Raw genomic sequence first — 21,726 nt, forward strand, 5'->3', positions numbered from 1 at the left:
GCCGGTTCGAGGCAGGGGGGGTGCCGGATTGCAGGGGGGGTGCCTGATCGCAGGGGGGGCCTTCGAGGGGAGCAATGCCGGTTCTCGGGGGGGGGGGGGGAAACGCATCAAAGCAAGTTTCCATTATTTCCTATGGGGAAACTCGCTTTGATAAACGAGCATTTTGGATTACGAGCATGCTCCTGGAACGGATTATGCTCGTAATCCAAGGTACCACTGTATTTATTTATTTTAAAAATTTATATACCATTTAAAACTAAACAGTTTACATGGTTTACATACACAGTCTTAAAATGATGACAAAATAAAAACAAATACATAAAAAATAATCATATAAAAAAATGACAATGCATACAATCCTCAGGAAAATACCATAAAGTGGGTAGAAGAGCTCATAGATAATTCATCAATTTTAGCTGAAATAACTTTTTAAAAGGCATCAACGAAGAGCTGCGCCTTTAGTCGTTTTCACAGCAATTTCCTATCTGACCCACCATGGAGTTCCATAACTTAACTCCTGCACAGCACAAAGTCCTTTTACCTGTCTCAGCAAGTCTTGGATTCACGGAGGTCTTCAGTAGAGCTAAACTCTCAGAATGCAGAGATCTTTTTGATGTATAGCTGAGTATATTACTTTTAAGTAATTCTGGGATGTTTCCGTACAAAAATTAATGATAAATCATCATTGCTTTATACTGGACTCTGAAGGCGACCGGAAGCCAATGGAGTTTTTTGAGATATGGTGAAATATGATCATATTTAGACACACCCATTATCAAACGTGCTGCTGCATTTTGTATAACCTGCAGTGCTCTGCATCTTGCTTTTGTTATTCCAAGGTAGAGCATTGCAGTAATCAAGCCACGATAAGACCATGGCCTGAACAACAGTTCGAAAATCATATGATGTTAAGTACAGAACCTATTTATCAGCTAGAATTCTTTGTAAATAAAAACTTGCATTGGAGCATATCTTTTTCTGCTTAACAGGTTTTGGAATTCGCCTCTTCAATTGCTAAGGACCTCCACAAACGCAACAAAATCTGGTTTATGTACTTACAATATAGGTGCAGAGGGGAGAAAAGGCGTACGTTCCGCAGACATACAGATGCGTTTCGTTAAAACGCTGCAAAAGTTTTATGTGGTTAAAACATTCAGTCTGTGAAAGAAACAAACAAACAGTTAAGTAATAAATATCCTCACAAAGGCAGCACACAAAGATGTGATCATCTATGTCTCGGCTTCACAGGGATTATTATGCAGGCTAGTATTTACTCAGTGGGTTACTGGATAAAATTACAGACTTGACTTTTTAATCACTTTCTCAGCCCAGCGTTTCGAGTCCTAGCTGGATGCGGAAATGATTATTCATACAGTTTGTAACAATATTCATCTTTCATTTCTTGAAAAAACAAATTAGGCAAATGACAAGTAACAAATCGAGCACAGCAATCATTCAGTATTCTATAAGAAAGAAATAAGCATTGTTCTGCATTATAAGCAAAAACATTCATTCTTTTCTGTTTGTTCTTACTCCTATTCCTTGCATTGTCAGATTAATTCAGGGCTTCCAGAAATTGCAAGGCTTCAGGTCCAATGATATACAGAGCTCAAAGCTTAACACAAAAGCGGCCTGGCTTAGCATTGGCCATAGCTTCCGGAGCAGTCCATCTGAGTAAAGCAAAGTGCAAGCAGTCAGTGTCACTGGGATAGATAGAATATACATTCCCCCACAGACGAGAGACGGAAGGGCCAAGTAATGGAAGTAACATAGAAACATAGAAAAGGGCCATAGCCCATCAAGTCTGCCCACTCCAACAACCCTCCCCTAATCTACACTCTATCACTCGTCCCCAAGCTGCCCTCCTCTATGCTACCCTCGCAGGGATCCGACATGGGCATCCCATTTATTCTTAAAATCTTGTATGCTGCTGGCTACGATCACCTGCTCCGGGAGCTCGTTCCAATGGTCCACCACTCTTTCAGTGAAGAAGTACTTCCTGGTATCCCCATGAAATTTCCCCCCCCCCCTGATTTTCAACAGATGTCCCCTTGTGGACGAGGGTCCTTTTAGAAGGAAAACGTCGTCTTTCACCTCTATTCGACCAGTGATGTACTTAAATGTCTCTATCATATCTCCCCTCTCCCTACGTTGCTCGAGAGAGTATAGCCGCAACGTGTGCAGCCTGTCTTCATACGAGAGATCCTTGAGCCCCAGGATCATCCTGGTGGCCATTCGCTGAACCGACTCAACTCTCAGCACATCCTTACGGTAGTGCGGCCTCCAGAATTGCACACAGTACTCCAGATGAGGTCTCACCATGGCTCTGTACAACGGCATAATGACCTCTGGCTTCCGGCTAACAAAGCCTCTACGGATACATCCCAGCATTTGTCTAGCCTTAGATGAAGCCTTCTCCACTTGATTGGCTGATTTCATTTCTCCACTAATGATCACCCCCAAATCCCGCTCTGCTGTAGTCCAGAACAGAAAACACTCAGAGCAAGAGATATGGCTGCAAATTAAAGTTGCAGAAAAAAAAAAAAAAAAAGGAGAGGGAAAAAGTGCTCCTAGCACAGAGCTAGGATCAAATGCCACCTACGCAGGCTTCACAAAAAGAAAGAAAAGACAGGGAAGAAAGCAGCAGTATTGAGGAGGCAGAGGTCAATGCACAAAGCCACGCGGTAGAGCTGAGCACGGATGCCTGAGTGCGCAACTGTTACTGCAAGGATTAGCGAGAAAATAGTCCATGGTGATACAGTAAACTAACGAGATGCAAATTCAAACTGTGCAGAACTTGCCGGACGCCTACGTACAAAGGGTTCCTTTTATCAAGCCGCGCTAGCAGGGTTAATGCGCGTGACTTTTCATCAGGCGTTAACCCCCCGCGCAGGCCTAAAAACTACCGCCTGCTTAAGAGGAGGCGGTAGCGGCTTAGTGCGCGGTATTACGTGCGTTAAACCGCCGGCACACCTTTGTAAAAGGAGCCCAAAGGTTCTGTAGTTAAGAGCAGCTTCTCTGTGTGCCTGGGTGAAGAAAGGGAAACTGACCGCATATCTGCGCAAGTTATTCTGCACCTAAATACCCATACTTGCAAAAATTTCTTGCCTTAAAATTTCTGCCAGGCACTTACTATTTATGTACAGAACTGCATGCACAGATGGGCTGGTATTTCTGTTTTCTTCAGACAGCGAAACTGCCGTTACCTCCTCGCACAGCCGTGCAGCTGCTACTTTGCGGAAAAAAATATGAAGGTATATCCCATAAACTGGCATGAATTCCTTTCAACTAACCCTTCTATGCAATCTGGGTCATGGTAGCGAATCCCTCGCGTTTTACAGGTCTTAAAATCCCCCAAGTTTCAAGTTTTATTATTATTTGATGAATCGCTTATACAAATATTCTAAGCGATGAACAATTTTAAAAAACAACAATATAGAGGACAAACAATTTTAAGACACAAGTAAAAAGTTAATATACTTATAATACATTACAAATTTCTTCAAACATGTGACTTAAGGACGGATATGATATAAGAGGAAAAAAGGGATAAAGTTACAATTCTCTCGGGTAGAAAAACATAAAAGAGGAAAGAACAAGGGGAAGGGAAAAATTGAGTTCTGCATTTAAAAAAGGTCTCGTAGTTTAATTGATAAAAGCATCGTTAAATAAAAAAGTTTTTTAAAGTTTTTTAAAAGAGATAAGATCTTTTTCTTTTCTAATGTAAAGTGGTAAATCCCCCGTTTACGTACTTCTGTGCATTGCAGAGGAACATAAGAACATAAGAGATGCCTTCACCAGATCAGACCTTTGGTCCATCTAGTCCAGCGACCCGCACACGCGGAGGCCAATCTAGGTGCTCCCTGATGGAGACCTTATTTACCCGTATCCCTCAATGTGATTCGCAAGAAGGTGCGCATCCAATTTGCCCTTGAATCCCAGAATGGTGGTCTCCCTCACAACCTCTTCCGGGAGAGCATTCCAAGCGTCCACCACTCGCTGTGTGAAACAGAATTTCCTGACATTCGTCCCGGGCCTGTCGCCCCTCAGTTTCAGTCCATGACCTCTTGTCCGAGTCACATTTGACAACGTGAATAACAATGCTTCTTGCTCTATTTTGTCGAAACCTTTTAGTATTTTAAAAGTCTCTATCATATCCCCTCGCAGTCTTCTCTTCTCAAGGGTGAACAAGCTTAGTTTTCCGAGGCGTTCTTTGTAGCTCAAATTTCCCATACCTTTTACTAGTTTCGTGCCTCCTTTGCTCAATTCCATGCATTGTAATAAACTGCGCAGTCGTGTATTCCATGCAAGTTAACTCCTGCACTGAACCCGTTAACACGCACATTTCTGACTGCAGTAGCTTTCTCCATCGGCTCATGAGTGTTTTACCCTAGACACCTAGGGGGAAAAGACTCAGGGCCCAAGGCTCAAAGAATACTGGGCCTTCAGCGTTTTGTTTAGGCTGGTTTTATCCAGTCTAAATGAAATGTGTTTTTGGCTGCTAATGCACAGAAGCTTTCGGCCACTGCTTTACCACGCATGGGAGTGGTGACCGAAAGACTTATGCTAGATGAGCTCGCAAGCATTAAAATTAGCTATTAGCAGTTCGGGCAGTGTTCAGAATGGCGCACGGGAACTCCCTGCCCAAAAGCTACCGACAGCTCCAGAGCTGTCGGTAGGTTTTAGTTGTTAGGGCAGGGTGGCTTTTAGAGCAGCAACTCTCCCCCCCACCAGCAGACATAGCCACTTCCTACTTCTAGCCACTACCGAAAAGTTTTCTCGATCCCCTTCCCTTCACTGGACATGCGCACAACAGTTGCATCTGCAGCAAAGCTCTTGTGGGCATCCGCCAGGAATTTCTGAAACCCTTTACTGACCAATGCTCAGCGCTAACAGAGTGCAAATAATTGGCATGCTGAAAAGTGTTGAGGATTGCTACACCTGTATTTTTCTGGCGCCTGGAGTTCTGCGCATAATTCCCGTTTGTGAGAGATTGTCTGCAGAGGGAGCTAAGAGCCACAACTTTGATGGCACGCTTGTTGATCCAGGAAAGGGTCTCAGAAAAGTCAGAACCATTTTCCAAAATCACAAACAGAAGCTGCAGTAAAACCTTGGCTTACGAGCCTATTTCGTTCCGAAAACGCGCTTGTAATCCAAAACACTCGTATGTCAAAGCGAATTTCCCCATCAGAAATAATGGAAACTCAGATGATTCGTTCCACAAACCCAAAAACTTTAATACAAAATACTGTATGTACTTGTATTGCAAGTCCTCGCTCGTTTACAACGGTCACTACACTCCCGCAGCGTCAGAGAGAGAAGAACCATCGGCTCAGCTGTGATGATATGATGTGTGGATACTGTATGTACTTGCTTGTTTATCAAGTTAAAATTTAATCAAATGTTTTGCTTGTCTTGCAAAACACTTGCATACCAAGTTACTTGCAATTCAAGATTTTACTGTACTAGCAAACAAAGAGGACTTACCGTATTTTCGCGGATATAACGCGCACCCGTGTAAAACGCGCACACGGGTATAGCGCGCAGAAATCACGATGATATGTACAAAAACTTTTGTATACCGCGCTCACGGGTATACCGCGCATGATGCCCGACGCTCCTTTCGCCCGCCCTGACTTTCCGTGCGCTGTCCCGACTCTCCGTTCACCCCCCCCTGACTTCCGTGCACTGCCCTGACTTTCCGTGCGCTGTCCCGACTCTCCGTTCACCCCCCTGACTTCCGTGCACTGCCCTGACTTTCCGTGCGCTGTCCCGACTCTCCGTTCACCCCCCCTGACTTTCCGTGCACTGTCCCCCCTTGAAGTCCTGTCCCCCCTTGAAGGTCTGTCCCCATCCTGAAAGCCTGATGCCCCCCCCCGACGTCCGATACATCCCCTCCCCCGGCAGGACCACTCGCACCCCCACCCCGAAGGACCGCCGACTCCCCAACAATATCGGGCCAGGAGGGAGCCCAAACCCTCCTGGCCACGGCGACCCCCTAACCCCACCCCGCACTACATTACGGGCAGGAGGGATCCCAGGACCTCCTGCCCTCGACGCAAACCCCCTCCCCCCAACGACCGCCCCACCCCCAAGAACCTCCGCCCATCCCCCAGCCGACCCGCGACCCCCCTGGCCGACCCCCACGACACCCCCACCCGCCTTCCCCGTACCTTTGTGTAGTTGGGCCAGAAGGGAGCCCAAACCCTCCTGGCCACGGCGACCCCCTAACCCCACCCCGCACTACATTACGGGCAGGAGGGATCCCAGGCCCTCCTGCCCTCGACGCAAACCCCCCCCCCCCCCCAACGACCGCCCCCCCCAAGACCCTCCGACCGCCCCCCCAGCCAACCCGCGACCCCCACGACCCCCCCACCCCCCTTCCCCGTACCTTTAGTAGTTGGCCGGACAGACGGGAGCCAAACCCGCCTGTCCGGCAGGCAGTCAACGAAGGAATGAGGCCGGATTGGCCCATCCGTCCTAAAGCTCCGCCTACTGGTGGGGCCTAAGGCGCGTGGGCCAATCAGCATAGGCCCTGGAGCCTTAGGTCCCACCTGGGGGCGCGGCCTGAGGCACATGGTCGGGATGGGCCCATGTGCCTCAAGCCGCGCCCCCAGGTGGGACCTAAGGCTCCAGGGCCTATTCTGATTGGCCCACGCGCCTTAGGCCCCACCAGTAGGCGGAGCTTTAGGACGGATGGGCCAATCCGGCCTCATTCCTTCGTTGGCTGCCTGCCGGACAGGCGGGTTTGGCTCCCGTCTGTCCGGCCAACTACCAAAGGTACGGGGAAGGGGGGTGGGGGGGTCGTGGGGGTCGCGGGTCGGCTGGGGGGGCGGTCGGAGGTTCTTGGGGGGGGCGGTCGTTGGGGGGGAGGGGGGTTTGCGTCGAGGGCAGGAGGGCCTGGGATCCCTCCTGCCCGTAATGTAGTGCGGGGTGGGGTTAGGGGGTCGCCGTGGCCAGGAGGGTTTGGGCTCCCTTCTGGCCCGATATTGTCAGGAAGTCGGCGGTCCTTCGGGGTGGGGGTGCGAGTGGTCCTGCCGGGGGGGGATGTATCGGACGTCGGGGAGTCGGCCGGGCAAGAGGGCTTGGGCTCCCTCTTGCTCCGATCGTGGATGCGGGTGCGGGTGGGAGCGCGTGCGAGCGGTCGTTCGGGGTGGGGGTGCGAGCGGTCCTGCTGGGGGGGTGAATCGGGCGTCGGGCGGGGTGGGAACTATGTTTAAAAACTTTTGTATACCGCGCTCAGGCATATAACGCGCGAGGGGTATGCGCGGTAGGTAAAAACGCGTATAACGCGTGCGTTATATCCGCGAAAATACGGTAATAGTGGCATTTTGCTACAGCCTTCCATATGTCCAATATGAAATTACAGCATTATTCTATAAAGAACACTCCTAATATACATGTATGATAGGATTACTTCTAGTAGCAGAATTACCGTATATATTCAAGTATAAACCCAGTCAAATATAAACAGAGATAGCATTCCCTCCCCCCCCCAAAAAAAAGGGGAGGGATGTTAACTCAATGATTTATATTCAAGTAATCCTCTCTTTCCCCTCCCTCCCCTGTGGCATCCGCATTCCTACTTTTGCTCCCTGCCCAGCATCCAGCCCCCTCTCCCTTGGCCTACTTTATAACCATAGTAGTCCAATGGTAAACGGGGGCAGAAGCAATCCTCCTGTACTCCTACCTGTGCAATCTCTATACCACAAATGGCTGCCACGAGTTCCTTTGGCAACCTTGCAAGACTTCCTTGATTAGAAAGTCTCGCAAGACCCTTTTTGGTACAGTGTGCACAGAAAGGAGCGTATGAGGATTGTTTCTGCCCCAGCTCACCACTGGACCACCAGGGCTGTAAGGTAGGTCCGGGAAGGGGCCTATGATGGGTCCAGGAAGTGGAGGCTACGTGCCGAGCCAGCCAGCCGGGGCAGGACTCCTCATGGAAGGGAGGGAGCGGCAGCAATGCATTGGGGACAGTAGTGCCAGTTATTGGATGGGAAGGCAAAAGCGTTTGCCATTAGCTCTGAACTTGAATATAAATTTGGGCCCCCATCTTTGGACCATTTTTGGGCCCAAAAATATCAGTTTATATTTGAATTTATACGGTACATACAAGGACCTAGCACATATCAGAACTGTTACAGTAATTGTCTCCACAACTTCTGCTGGACCCTGTTACGGCACTCTGAGCTTTACAATAGGCAAGCTAGAAATAGATTACAGCAGGGGTGCCCCCTCCCCCCAAGCAATAAAGGAAAATGTCTTAAAAGATTTTTTTAATCATCTCCTTCTGGCTTACAGCTCTATTATATTGCTACCTGTGCCAAGCATTGCAGCAATGCCAGGTTAGTGTTGGCTATGCTCAAATGCGCCTTGAGAAACACGATGCAACATTTTAAAATAGGTGACTAATAGTTTTTCTCATTTTTAGCCATTTTTCTGTGCAATACATGTTAATTTAAAAGCACTGCTAGCGTTTGTAGCGCTGGTCGTGGCAGTAACAGCTCCGACGCTAGGGTTTTGTAAAAGTTCTAATTCCATACACCTCTCAAAAAACTTTACGATCCAATCAACAACTTTTATTGGTCATTCCCTCTCTTAAAATCATAAATACCAGAAGACAGTACATTTTCTCTGTCACAGCACCGCAAACGTGGAATTCTCTCCCACTTTATTTAAGGGAGGAGAAAAACCTTGATAAATTCAAAAGCCAACTCAAGAGTTTTCTTTTTAAAGACGCTTTCAATACTTAATTGAAATGCCAATTGCTCTTCACAACTCCCTTTCACTTCAGTCAGCTATATACTTACACTATATCTAAAATATGTATTTTGTTTTCCCAGCCATTTTGTGTTTTAACCCTTATCGGTCCCTCCTTTCCTATCTTAAATTATATTTCTTCCCCCTCATTCCCAATGTTTTCCTGTCCAAATTTGTCCAGTTTATTTAAAAATGATTTTTAGATTTTTATTATATTATTGTTAACATTTTATTATGTATTTTCTGTAAATGTAAATCGCTTAGTAATTATGATAGGCGATTAATCAAATGTTGAATAAAACTTGAAAACTTGAAACTTGGTATATCATTACTCATTCTTCTTAAAGGACCATATCAAAGCTATACAGTCTAACCTCGGTTTGCAAGTCATGTGGTTTGCGAGTGTTTTGCAAGACGAGCAAAACGCTCAGCAAACTTTTGTCTCGCAAACCGAGCGCCGCCCCGATAAACGAGCACTTCCAGCTGCAGGCAGCGCCGCTTCTGGGGGATGCCTCCTTCGCCGGGGGCCTTCCGCACCATGTTGGAGAGCCTCTGAGCCCACGCAGCCGAGCGCTGTCCCACCTGCACATGGCATATGATCACGCACAACGTCAATCATTGATGTGCGTATTTATACGTGTCGCGCATATGGTATGGTGTTCGGCTGTGTGGGCTCAGGGGTTCTCCAGCGTGGTGCGGAGGGCTGGATGGCAGACGGAGGAGGTGCTTGGCAGACGGAGGAGGTGCTGCCTGCAGCTGTACAAGGACCCCGATGGCTGCGTGCGGCTGAACACCTACAAACTGCAGCACCCGGCACCCGACAGGTGCACACCCCTGGGCCACCCCTCGCCACTTCCGCCCAGTTCCTTGGCACCTTTTGGGTTGTGGAACAAATGGTCAGCGTTGCCATTATGGCCTCTGGGGAAAGTTGCTTTGATATACGAGTACTTTTGGATTACGAGCACGCTTCTGGAACGAATTATGCTCGTAAACCAAGGTACCACTGTTTAGTGAAAACATTTATTCTGTACAGAGGGGACATCATAGTAAATTTAAGGAAATTTGGGGCCCATTAGCAAATTACTGCAAGTTATGATATATTAATATTATTTCCCTTTGTTTTGTGAAAGAGTGTTATACACATCCAGGAGGGGAGGGGGAAAGGAGGGAGGTTGGGAGGTGGGATTTAATAACTATGTTATTTGATTGGAACAGAGTGCAATATGTATTTGATATAAAAATGAATAAAGAATAAAAAATAAAAAAAAAAGACAAACAAATACCTTATTATTTTTGCCTTTCTTTAGGCATTCAGTTTGTTTCTCGGGAGTGGCTTCCCAGTGTATCTGAAAGAAAAAAGCATAATTACTTTTTCACCTTCATTCTACAGCAGCAATAAATTGCAGAATATTTGCTACTAAAGACCTTTAAACCCAAGTAGAGGTGTGACTTAGGGCTAGATTCACTAACTCCCGATTCCATGTCCGATCCGTGTCTGATTGCATGCAGGCTGTCAAATTCACAAAAGGCCTGCATACATCATTGACACGCCCCCCCCCCCCCCCCACCGCACAGATTGCTAGAGAATGATCCCGACGCATGTGCAGACCATCTGTAATTTTTATTGAGAGCTTCTATACCGCTACTAATGACTGGGGAGTCAATTCAGAGCACTTTACATGAGCTTCTGTAAAGGTGTTACGCTGCTACATGAGCTTCTGTAGAGATGTTACCATAGTTACAAAGAGCTTTTGCAAGGTGTTACAATACCTGGGCTCCATACTAAAACACACGGAGCTCTGTGGTGGTATTACAATACAGAGTTATTAATACTGGCATGACTATGCCATAATCAGTCGTCCTACTTATGTTGACTCTTGCGGGTACAGATAGGAATGGAGGAGATTCATTGTGGGGATAAGCGAGGATGGAAAGGATCTTAGCAAGTATGGGTAGGTATGGGTTCAATTCCACTGAAGGATGGGCAGGGATGGGTGAAATTTCTGTCTCTGTCCAACTCTCTAGTTAAGAATTCACCTGATGACTTTAAGCAGACCAGCAGCTTGAAACATGAATGCCCAACATCTACTGTACCTGAATGCAGTTTTTCAGGTGCCACAGCAAAAGTAGTTCCGAGTGGTGGACACCTGGAATGCTCTCCCAGAGGAGGTTATTGCGGAATCCACCGTTGTAGGATTCAAAACAAACTAGATGCACATCTCCTTACGAGAGGCATAGAGGGATATGGGTGACTAAAATTACACCTGGCTGGGCCTCCGCGTGTGTGTATCGCCAGACTCGATGGACCGAAGGTCTGATCCAGAGATGGTGGTTCTTATGTTCTTATGAATTGCAAGATTCCGGAATCCCAGAGAGTAACAAGATTCTAGAATCCCAAGGAGTAGCAACATTCTATATATAATCTCGAGAGGCATAGAGGGATATGGGTGACTAAAACGACGCCAGGCGTACACCTGGCTGGGCCTCCGCGTGTGCGGATCGCCGGACTCGATGGACCGAAGGTGTGATCCGGAGATGGCGCTTCTTATGTCCTTATTATCAAACATCTTTACGATGAGATTCACTAAAGGCAGGTAGAATTTGATATAAAATTTAAGAGTTACTGTCTTAAGAACATAAGAATTACCGCTGCTGGGTCAGACCAGTGGTCCATTGTGCCCAGCAGTCCACTCAAGCGGCAGCCCCCAGGTCAAAGACCAGTGGCTCTAAATGAGTCCAGCCTCACCTGCGTACTTTCCAGTTTAGCAGGAACTTGTCCAACTTTGTCTTGAATCCCTGGAGGGCGTTTTCCCCTATAACAGACTCCGGAAGAGCGTTTCAGTGGAGAGTACCTGGGGGGAGGATAGTTCTGGTGGATGGTGGTCCATTTGAATTTGGCTATGAGACAGCGCTATTTGGATGGGGAAGGGGGTTCCCTGTTTTTTTTTTGGGGGGGTGGAGGGGTCTTCTTGTACATTATGCATCTGCTATAACAGTTTTCCTGTCAGAATAGGAGGGAGGGATGATGGTTGGCCTACTCCAGGGCTCATAAGAGTCCAGGACCTTGGTGTGCTTTGCTTTTGCTTCTGGACCCAGGTCTGTTAGTGGGGAATAGTCGGATTAGGTGATTTTTGCATATTATGTATAAAAACTGATGACGACCGTTTCTCTCTGCTGTTGAAGATGTTCCATTGTTTCTTACTCGACTTTGATATGTTTAGTCCGATTATGATTGCTTCGCTATTTTCATCGATAAAATTGTTTGAACATAAGAGTTACTGTCTTTATTTATTCTGGTTATTCCGGATGGTTTCATTGTTAAAAGCATCGGAATAATAAAACAACAAAATAAAATGATCTATGCGGTGCTCCAATAAGATGAAAGGCTCCTTTTACTAAGCTGCGCTAGCGGTTTTAGCACGTACGCTAACGCCACCATTGAGCCAGCGTTAGTTTTTACGCTTAGCGCGGGGGTTAGCGTGCGCTAGAAACGCTAGCGCGCCTTAGTAAAAGGAGCCCTAAAACTTTTTAGATCCCGTGGGAGTAGAAATGGGAAATGATGGTATAACAGCAAAATGACCAAAAGCAGGGTTAATATATCAATTAGGAAAAGTAAAGTAAATTCTCTTATTCATGGGCATCAAAGAGGTCCCATTTTCAGAAGATTAGATATGACCGCCAGTGCATGAAAATGCACATCTTCTGTAAATGAGACTTGCTAACAGCCCTTGAGGAGTGAACTTAAAAAAAAAAAAATTAGCATATTTGCATCGGTGTTGCTCACAGCAACATGTGAAGAAACAAAGAAGAACTCCAAACCCTTTTGCCTTCCCTCCACTCAAGGGCACTCAGCGCAAAAAGATGTTTGATAGCCTTCTGACGACGCAAGCAGCAAAACTTAACCACTCCATCTCCAACCTGTTGACGGCAACGGGCGACTTCAAAACTTTTCGAAAAGAAATCAAGACCCTACTTTTCAAAAAATTTATCCAGATATCTTAACCCAACCCTTCCCCCTCCTCCTAGATAAATTCTCTCCCAAAACCTCCACTTAAATAATCTCTTCCTCCCCAAAACACCAACCAAGTATTCAGATCCCTGAAATGTAACGTAATCTTATTTGTACTCCAACTGTAATCTATTTGTTATATCACACAGTAACGTACAGTCAATTTAATATCCAATTTGCAAGTTCTTCCGGAATTAATCCAGCTACCTCTCCTCCCTTGTAACCAAAAAAAAAAAACCCCCCCCAAAACTGTTGTAACTTCACTGGAAATGTCCAGTTAGCTCTTTTGTAATCCGCCTTGAACTGCAAGGTATAGGCGGAATAGAAGTCCCTAATGTAATGTAACGAAGTATTAACAGTTCAACTCCTGAATCTCCCCTGCTCAGAATATTTTTTGGGGAAAAGTAAAACCAAATTAAACCGACAGACCATGTGGCAAAAGACACAATCTTGCACAATTAACAATTTTTATTTTTTTTTTGCTACATTTTTTTCTGTGCTTCTTTATTTTTTCAGCTGGTTAAGACTAGAGAATGACAGGGGGACAAATTTTTCCCCGTCCCCGCAGGAACTCAATTTCCCGTCCCTGCCCCATTCCTGCAAACTCAGTCCTCATCTGCTCAAGCTTCAAACACTTTAAAAATCATAAGCGTTCCAGGCTTGTGCGGTTAAGGCAGAGCTTACAGGAATGGGGCAGGGACAGCGACAAAACTCACGGGGACAGGGAAATTGAGTTCCTGCAGGGATGAGGAAAAATTTGTCCCCATGTCTATGGGCTAGATCAGTGGTTTCAAACTCGCGGCCCAGGGGCCACATGCGGCCCACCAGGTACTGTTTTGAGGCCCTCGGTATGTTTATCATAATCACAAAAGTAAAATAAAACCGTTTCTTGATCATATGTCTCTTTAGCTATAAATGACAATATTATTATTAAGACTTAGCCAAAAGGAAAGATTTATAAACTATAAAGAGTTTGACCTCATGCAAAATTGTACCTACAAATCCAAAATGTGGCCCTGCAAAGGGTTTGAGTTTGAGACCACTGGGTTAGATGGACCATTGGTCCGATCCATTATGGGAATTCTTATGTTCTTAAGTATAGGACAGTCAAGCCATTGTGACATCACTGATAAGGTTGGTTCTTAGGCACTGGTGGAATGTGACATTATGACATCACAATCTCAGCTCTGGAATGTTGCTACTATTTGGGTTTCTGCTAGGTATTTCTGACCTGGATTGGCCACTGCTGGAAATAGAATGACAAGGGGACAAAATTTTCAGGAACTCATTTTCCCATCCCTGTGAGTTCTTTTCCCGTCCCTGCTCTATCCTCACCTGCACAAGCCTCAAACACTTTAAAATCATAAGTAGCAACATTCTAGAGCTCAGATTGTGATGTCATAATGCCTCATTCCACCAATGCCTAAGCTCTGTCCTCATCTGCACAAGCATCAAACACTTTAAAATCATAAGTAGCAACATTCTAGAGCTCAGATTGTGATGTCATAATGCCTCATTCCACCAATGCATAAGCTCTGTCCTCACCTGCACAAGCCTCAAACACTTTAAAATCATAAGTAGCAACATTCTAGAGCTCAGATTGTGATGTCATAATGCCTCATTCCACCAATGCCTAAGCTCTGTCCTCATCTGCGCAAGCCTCAGACACTTTAAAATCATAAGAAGCAATATTCTAGAGCTCAGATTGTGATGTCATAATGCCTCATTCCACCAATGCCTAAGCTCCGTCCTCATCTGAACAAGCCTCAAACACTTTAAAATCATAAGTAGCAACATTCTAGAGCTCAGATTGTGATGTCATAATGCCTCATTCCACCAATGCCTAAGCTCTGTCCTCATCTGCGCAAGCCTCAAACACTTTAAAATCATAAGAAGCAACATTCTAGAGCTCAGATTGTGATGTCATAATGCCTCATTCCACCAATGCATAAGCTCTGTCCTCACCTGCACAAGCCTCAAACACTTTAAAATCATAAGTAGCAACATTCTAGAGCTCAGATTGTGATGTCATAATGCCTCATTCCACCAATGCATAAGCTCTGTCCTCACCTGCACAAGCCTCAAACACTTTAAAATCATAAGTAGCAACATTCTAGATTGTGTTCCTGTGGGGACAGGGACAAATCTGTCCCCGTGTCATTCTCTAGTTAAGACTATTTTTTTCTCCAGAATGGACTTTACATCTCTCTCTTATTTTTGCTGTCAGTTCACAGAAAACAGTCCCTTCACATGGATGTGTGTGAGGTGCCTGTGCTCAGCCACAACCCCTGAGACCAAACACTAACATGGCAGAGCAGGGAAAAGATGCCGAGAGACCAATTTACACGTCCACTAACAAAGAGCAAGCAATGTGTCAGGTCATAATTAATCCATACTAAAGACCCCCCCCAAAAAAAAAAACTGACCTACTTGAAAACACTTCAGATATGCCCAAGCACTCGAACACTGCATTTCAAATATTTTTCTGGATTTAATTTTGTAGAAAACAAATAAATAATTTCTGCAGCAACAAAGTACAGGAGGGGCTAAAAATAAGGGTTCTTCAGCATTTAATCTAACACCTTAAAAGAGAGTAAAATAAGAGGCAGAGGGCAGTGCTGCTGGGATCCATGACCTTCAGCCAGGCAAAGAAGATTTAAAAAAAATTAAAAAATCCTGAATTGCTAAACTAAACTAAAGCTTAACTTTGTATACTGAGTCATCATTCTGAGAAGGCTCAACTCGGTTTACAGCAATTAAATAAACAGGGAATGATTTACAAATGATAAGTAGAAGATAATAGCAAAATTTCAAAGGAATCAGATTTCAAAATGTTTGGCAAATGGAATAGTTTTTAAAGATTTACAGAAAAATTGAAACGAACTGGAACGCCTTAAAAAAAAAAAAAAGGGGAGATCAATCCAGAGTTGAGAGAATTTAAAGACCAAAGATTGACTGAAAATCTTGACTCCTTTAATCCCTTTTTTAGAAGGAAGGGATAGTTTAAATCAGGGGTGTCCAACCTTTTGGCTTCCCTGGGCCGCATTGGCCAAAAAAAAATGTTCCTGGGGCTGCACAAATGCGCAAAGACGGGCAACAGAGAAAAACACTGCATCACCCTCGACCGGGGCCGTACAAAATACTTCACGGGGCCGCAGGTTGGACACCCCTGGTTTAAATTGTTGGATACCTCTTGCAAAGGAGAATCGGTAAACGTTCCAAATTAAAGGAATAAGAGGATTAAAGATACCATGTAGAATTTTAAAAGAAATACAAGCGCATTTAAACTGAATTCTAAAATAAACTGGGAGCCCATGAAGACTCTGAAGCAAATTGACATTTTCCAAAGATCAGCTTTGCAGCAGTATTTTGAATTAATTGTAATCTATAATGCACTATTTAATAAAAACAAAACACATTTTTTCAAAGCAGTTATCAATTGTCAAAACTAGGAGTAAATCAGCTAGAAAGAAAGAGATGGGGGTAGGGGGAGAGAAAAACATGGACTTTGGCTATAGGATACTCACTGTCCTTTGGGACCCATCCATAATGTTGCTGGAATTTAGGGAGTATATTGCTCCTCTGGCACCCACATAGAGGATTCCCTTCTCATCTTCCAGCAAAAATACGCTGTAATTCACCGTCTTGCTGCTGAATCGTTTCACGTCTGAAAGTTCTGAGGAAAGAAATGTTAGTGTTTAAAGAGGGGGTACCATGATTTAAAAAAAAAAAAAAAAAATGATGAGTAGACATTTTCTGTATCACATGCAGAATTCTCCAAAAGATAGAGGGGGGTTATTCCATCGTCCGCAGGGGTCCACACTCAACCTCCTCCAAACTGAACATTTTTTTGACGACATTGCCTATGGTCTCAAACAAAACTAGGCAACATTTTTGGCTCGCTCTCTATTGGTTCGAGACTTACAGGAAGCTGAACGGAGGTCACCTTCAGAGTGCCACGCTCAGCCTAACACAAAACAGCCACTTGGTCCAGGCGCTGCAGCTCAACAAAACCCGTCAAGAGGACTGAATTGTTTTGGATTAGTACAACCCTTGGTGCAAGTTCCCAGGCAAAGTTTGGAACATGAGCTTCTCTCCCTTTTTATGGGCCAGCAAACTACTATATGTGAAAAATGTTACAATAAAAAAATTTAAGGCATATTTTAATTTCTCGTCCTAGACGTATGTCTTGGGCCATGACTACTTGTCCAGTTAGGTTGCAAAACTATGCCACTGCTAGCGATTAATCAAATAAATGAAAGCACTGATGTTTAAGTTGAAGACATTGGTAGCTCCAAGCTCAAATCAGCCCCCTCAACTCCTGTAAATCTGTACATTGAGAAAGCACATAAAGAGAAAGAGGAGAGAGACAGTAAAGTGCTCTGAAATATAAAACTGATTAAAGAAAGATGCACGTTATCTGTCCCTCCACTAAATCACCAAGACAAAAGAATTGCCATACTGGGACAGACCAAAGGTCCATCAAGTCCAGTATCCTGTTTCCAGCAGTGGCAAACCCAGGTCCCAAGCACCTAGCTAGATCCCCCCCAAGTAGTAAAACAGATTCTATGCTGCTTCTCCTAAGAATAAGCAGTGGATTTCCCCAAGCCAGATCAATAATGGCCTATAAACTTCTCTTTTAGGAAATTATCCAAATCTTTTTTAAACCCCGCTAAGCTAACTGATTTCACCACATTTTCCGGCAATGAATTCCAAAGTTTAATTACACGTTGTGTGAAGAAATATTTTCTCCAGTTCGTTTTAAATCTACTATTTAGTAGCTTCATCACGTGTCCCCTAGTCCTAGTATTTTTGAAGAGAGTGACCAAGCGTTTCACGTCTACCCTTTCCGCGCCTCTCATTATTTTATAGACCTCTATCATATCACCCCTGAGCCATCTCTTCTCCAAGCCGCTTTAGCCTTTCCTCGTAGGGAAGTCGTCCCATCCCTTTTATCATTTCTGTTGCCTTTCTCTGTACTTTTTTTAATTCCGCTATATCCTTTTTGAGATATGGTGACAAGAACTACACATAGAATTTGAGGTGCCAAGGGAGCCAACTGCCTATCTGCTGATTAAATGGAATACAGAAGTTGACCGTAGATTCAGCTGAATTACCATATTTTCACGCTTATAACGCACGCGTTATACATGATTTTACAAACCGAGTATAACCATGCGCGTTATATTCATGAGCGCGTTGTACAAATTTTTTTTTACATAGTTCCCCCCCCCCGACGTCCAATTCACCCCGCAGGACCGCTCGCACCCCCACCCCGAAGGACTGCTCGCACTCGCACCCGCACCCCCAAGGACCGCTCGCATCCCCACAGCCTCCCCCCCCCATCATGGAGAAGCTGCCTACTATTATCCTGCTGCTTCCTCTGCCAGCGGTCCCGCCCCTTCTCTGAGCCCTGCGTCTGCGCTGCTTCCTCTTCCGGTGGACCCGCCCTTTCTCTGATGTCAGAGAAATCTAGGGGATTAAGTGACTTGCCCAGAGTCAAATGAAGCAAAGTGGATTTGAACAGGGTGCTGAGGCGGTAGCTTTAACCACTGTGCCACACTCTCTCCCCACTGTTTGACCCAAGATTCACAAAGAGCTGAAATGGATAGAGAAGGGGGGGGGGGTTGAGATACGATTTTTAATGCGCTACGACTATATATGAATTTAACACAAAAACAAAACTTCCAAGTAGTTACAGAAAACAAAGACAATTTAATGACTTGATAGTATTTCTGCACAGAGTTGTTCCATGTCTGTCTCTCCCTGCCTTCCAAAACTATATCCACCTCTCCTTCCCAGCCATCCTTATCTTCATTTTTCTATTTCTGCCATACAGTGAGAGATTAGAGAAACTGGGCCTCTTCTACCTTGAAAAGAGACTGAAAGGGGACATGATCGAAACATACAAGATAATGAAGAGAATAGACTTAGTAGATAGAGACAGGTTGTTCACCCTCTCCAAGGTAGAGAGAACGAGAGGGCACTCTCTAAAGTTAAAAGGGGATAGATTCCGTACAAACGTAAGGAAGTTCTTCACCCAGAGAGTGGTGGAAAACTGGAACGCTCTTCCGGAGGCTTTTATAGGGGAAAACACCCTCCAGGGATTCAAGACAAAGTTAGACAAGTTCCTGCTGAACCAGAACGTACGCAGGTAGGGCTAGTCTCAGTTAGGGCGCTGGTCTTTGACCAGAGGGCCGCCGCGTGAGCGGACTGCTGGGCACGATGGACCACTGGTCTGACCCACAGAGGCAATTCTTATGTTTCCTCTCTCGCCACTGTCACCCCCCCCTGCCTCAATCACAAATATTATGCTTTTTCTTGTTTCAACGGGTCAGCGGCAATTCCTACCCCTGCCTGCCACTAACTCAGAAGTCTCTCTTCCATCATGTCCCGCCTGGGCAGAAACAGGAAGTTCTGACACGGGGAAAGACGCAGCAGAGGAGAGGCTTCTGGGTTAATGGCAGGCAACTATGGGAATCACCGCCGCTAACCCATTAAAGTATGAGAAAAGTCACAGTCAATTGGCGATACAGCTGCATGTGGCTCACAAGCTGTGGATTGCTGACCCCTGACCTAGGGCAACCCCAATGCCAAATCGTGGCCAGAGTGGAACCCTGAGCAGCCACCCACGCTCAAAGGTTGCTGGGTTCTGCTCTCTTCAAACTTCCTGTGTAGCCCTTTCAGGACCAAGGGACATATTTGTCCCATACCTTTAAAATCCTATAAATTTTGATTGGGATAGTCTACAGTTCTAAATTTGATATGTACGGATTCCATATGATACTGCCTTTATGTAAACAAACTGGTTCCGACATTCATTCATTAGCGTCGTTGCCAGATTGACGAGAAGATTCACTTGCCACACTGTCCATAAGCCAGAAGTGTGATTTTTTTAAATAAAAATAATGATATTTCACAAAAAAAAATCAATTTTTTGGCATCTGCAAGCCCTTTTTACCATGAAAATGTCGTCAAAACCACAAAAATTGGCCTACGATCCTTAAGGTCCTGAAAGGGTTAAAGGGGGCAGGATCCAGTAGGTCTTGAGCATGTATGGACGTTCGAGGCCCTATACCAGCTGTGATGAGGTTTCTGTAGACACAATGGACTCCCATACTGGTGCCAGGCAGCCCCGGGTAAGGTAGGGAAGAAAATGGATGTCAGATACCCTCAGGCTGGCCCAGACTGCTCTACTGTCCTATTTTTATGTCTTATAGATATGCAAAGGGGCCAGAAGGAAAACTCTCCATTTTCTGAGAAAGCTGAAAGAACAAACTCTACAGCAATTTCAAAAGTATGACAGAGGGCCCATCCGAACAGGCAGCAAAAAGGGACAAAAGGCCTCAAATTACTCCCACAGTGTATTCGTCAGTCCCAACAATTAACGAACTTTACTTTTTAGAAATTACTTGAGAGCCAGTCAGAATAAGTGCAGACACAATTGAGTTTTGTCAGTTCTGAGAGCATCTGCCCTGATGCAGAGCTGGGAACTTGAAGTGTGGGCACGCCTGCGCTTACTTTGACTGGCTCTCGAGTAATTTCTAGAAATTGTTTTCATTAGTTGTTGGAACCGATGATTATTACTGCAGGAGTCATTTGAGACAGTCTGTCCTTTCGCTGCTCGTTCCGATGGTCCCTCAGTCACACTTTTGAAATTGCTGCGTTGCAGCGTTTGATAATTTTCATAAAGTTTGTTCCTAGATTGCTTTGCTTGCTACGTCTTTCAAAAGCTGTCATTTTAATTTGTTGAGGTGTAAGATCTTTATGTTTCTGGGTTTTTGCTGGAAGATATGGGGGGGGGGAGGGTATTTTTATCAGCAAATAAAGAGGACATTCCTTCGCAGCCAAACCGTCCAAGAGCGTGGAAAATAAGTTTAGGATTAAATGATTTTCCTTGATGCATATCGTAAAAAGCAGTGGTTCCCATCCCTGTCTTGGGGACCCTCGGCCAGTAGGGTTTTCAAGATATCCCTAATGAATATGCATGAGAAAGATTTATATATAATGGAAGTGACAGGTATGCAAATCTCTCTCATGCATATTCATTAGGGATATCCTGAAAATCCGACTGGCTGGGGGTCCCCCAGGACAGGGTTGAGAACCACTGTTCTAAAGTGTATGTATTCAGGAGAGTTCTGTGATTATTGTGTAGCCTGTAATTTTCTGAACAAATAAAAGAATAAGATTTAGAATCTTTATGTCACTGACATTAAGCAATTAACACAGAGGTCTGCTCCCATATACTTTGCTTACAGGGAGAATTTTACATGAAAGTCTTGGCAGTCCTCCAAAAACCCTTCAGCTAAACAAATTCAAAAATTAGCAAGCCTATGTATACATTTATCTCACATGAAAGGCCAATTACTCATTAAACACAGTCTAGTACTATATTCACTACTCAAATGAAAAGGGAAAGAGGGAAGGGATTTTGGATAAGGCCAGTAGCTTAGTAAGGGGGGGCAGGCAGACTTGCCACGCTCGCGAAATCCTTCCCCCCACCTCATACTTCTGTAGATCTTCGCTAGCGCGAGCAACTTCTTCTGGTTGCTCACACCAGCCTGGTTCCCCTCTGAATCACTTTCCGGGCCAAGGGGCCAGGAAGTGAAGTCAAAGGGAAATCCAGCGCTGGCGCTAAGAGCACGCTGCAGGAGTCAGTCGTGCTGGTGAAGATTTAGATGTACAGGGGGGAGGGGTGGAAGGCAGAAAGAAGCAGGGGTGCAGAGAGGAGGGCGCGGGACTGCCATCGCCCCAGTCGCTCCCTACCCTTACTACGCCACCGGATAAGGCTCGCCCTTTTTTTTCTATTGTAGCTTCCGCCAAGGTTCATTCAAAAATTAAAAACCTTAGAATCCATTGTTCAACTAACGACCCTAGTGATCATCAAATAGCTCTCACCCACGGAAATGATATACCGGCAGACATGATCTGGAGCTCCTTTCAAGATTTAGGGTGGA

At 45.1% G+C, this 21,726-nt stretch overlaps 1 protein-coding gene across 1 annotated transcript in view; it reads right to left on the minus strand.

The window, feature by feature from the left end:
• The window catches only part of SEMA4G (semaphorin 4G), a 330,270-nt gene that overhangs the window by 115,643 nt on the left and 192,901 nt on the right, over positions 1–21,726 (minus strand). The window contains exons 3-5 of the mRNA XM_033943303.1: positions 16,297–16,445; positions 10,044–10,106; positions 1,060–1,158 (exon numbers count right to left, since the gene is read on the minus strand). Coding sequence (XP_033799194.1) covers positions 1,060–1,158; positions 10,044–10,106; positions 16,297–16,445 — 311 coding nt within the window. The remainder of the gene's footprint in view (positions 1–1,059; positions 1,159–10,043; positions 10,107–16,296; positions 16,446–21,726) is intronic.

The sequence above is a fragment of the Geotrypetes seraphini genome, chromosome 4, assembly GCF_902459505.1.
Source record: "Geotrypetes seraphini chromosome 4, aGeoSer1.1, whole genome shotgun sequence".
Taxonomy (NCBI): domain Eukaryota; kingdom Metazoa; phylum Chordata; class Amphibia; order Gymnophiona; family Dermophiidae; genus Geotrypetes; species Geotrypetes seraphini.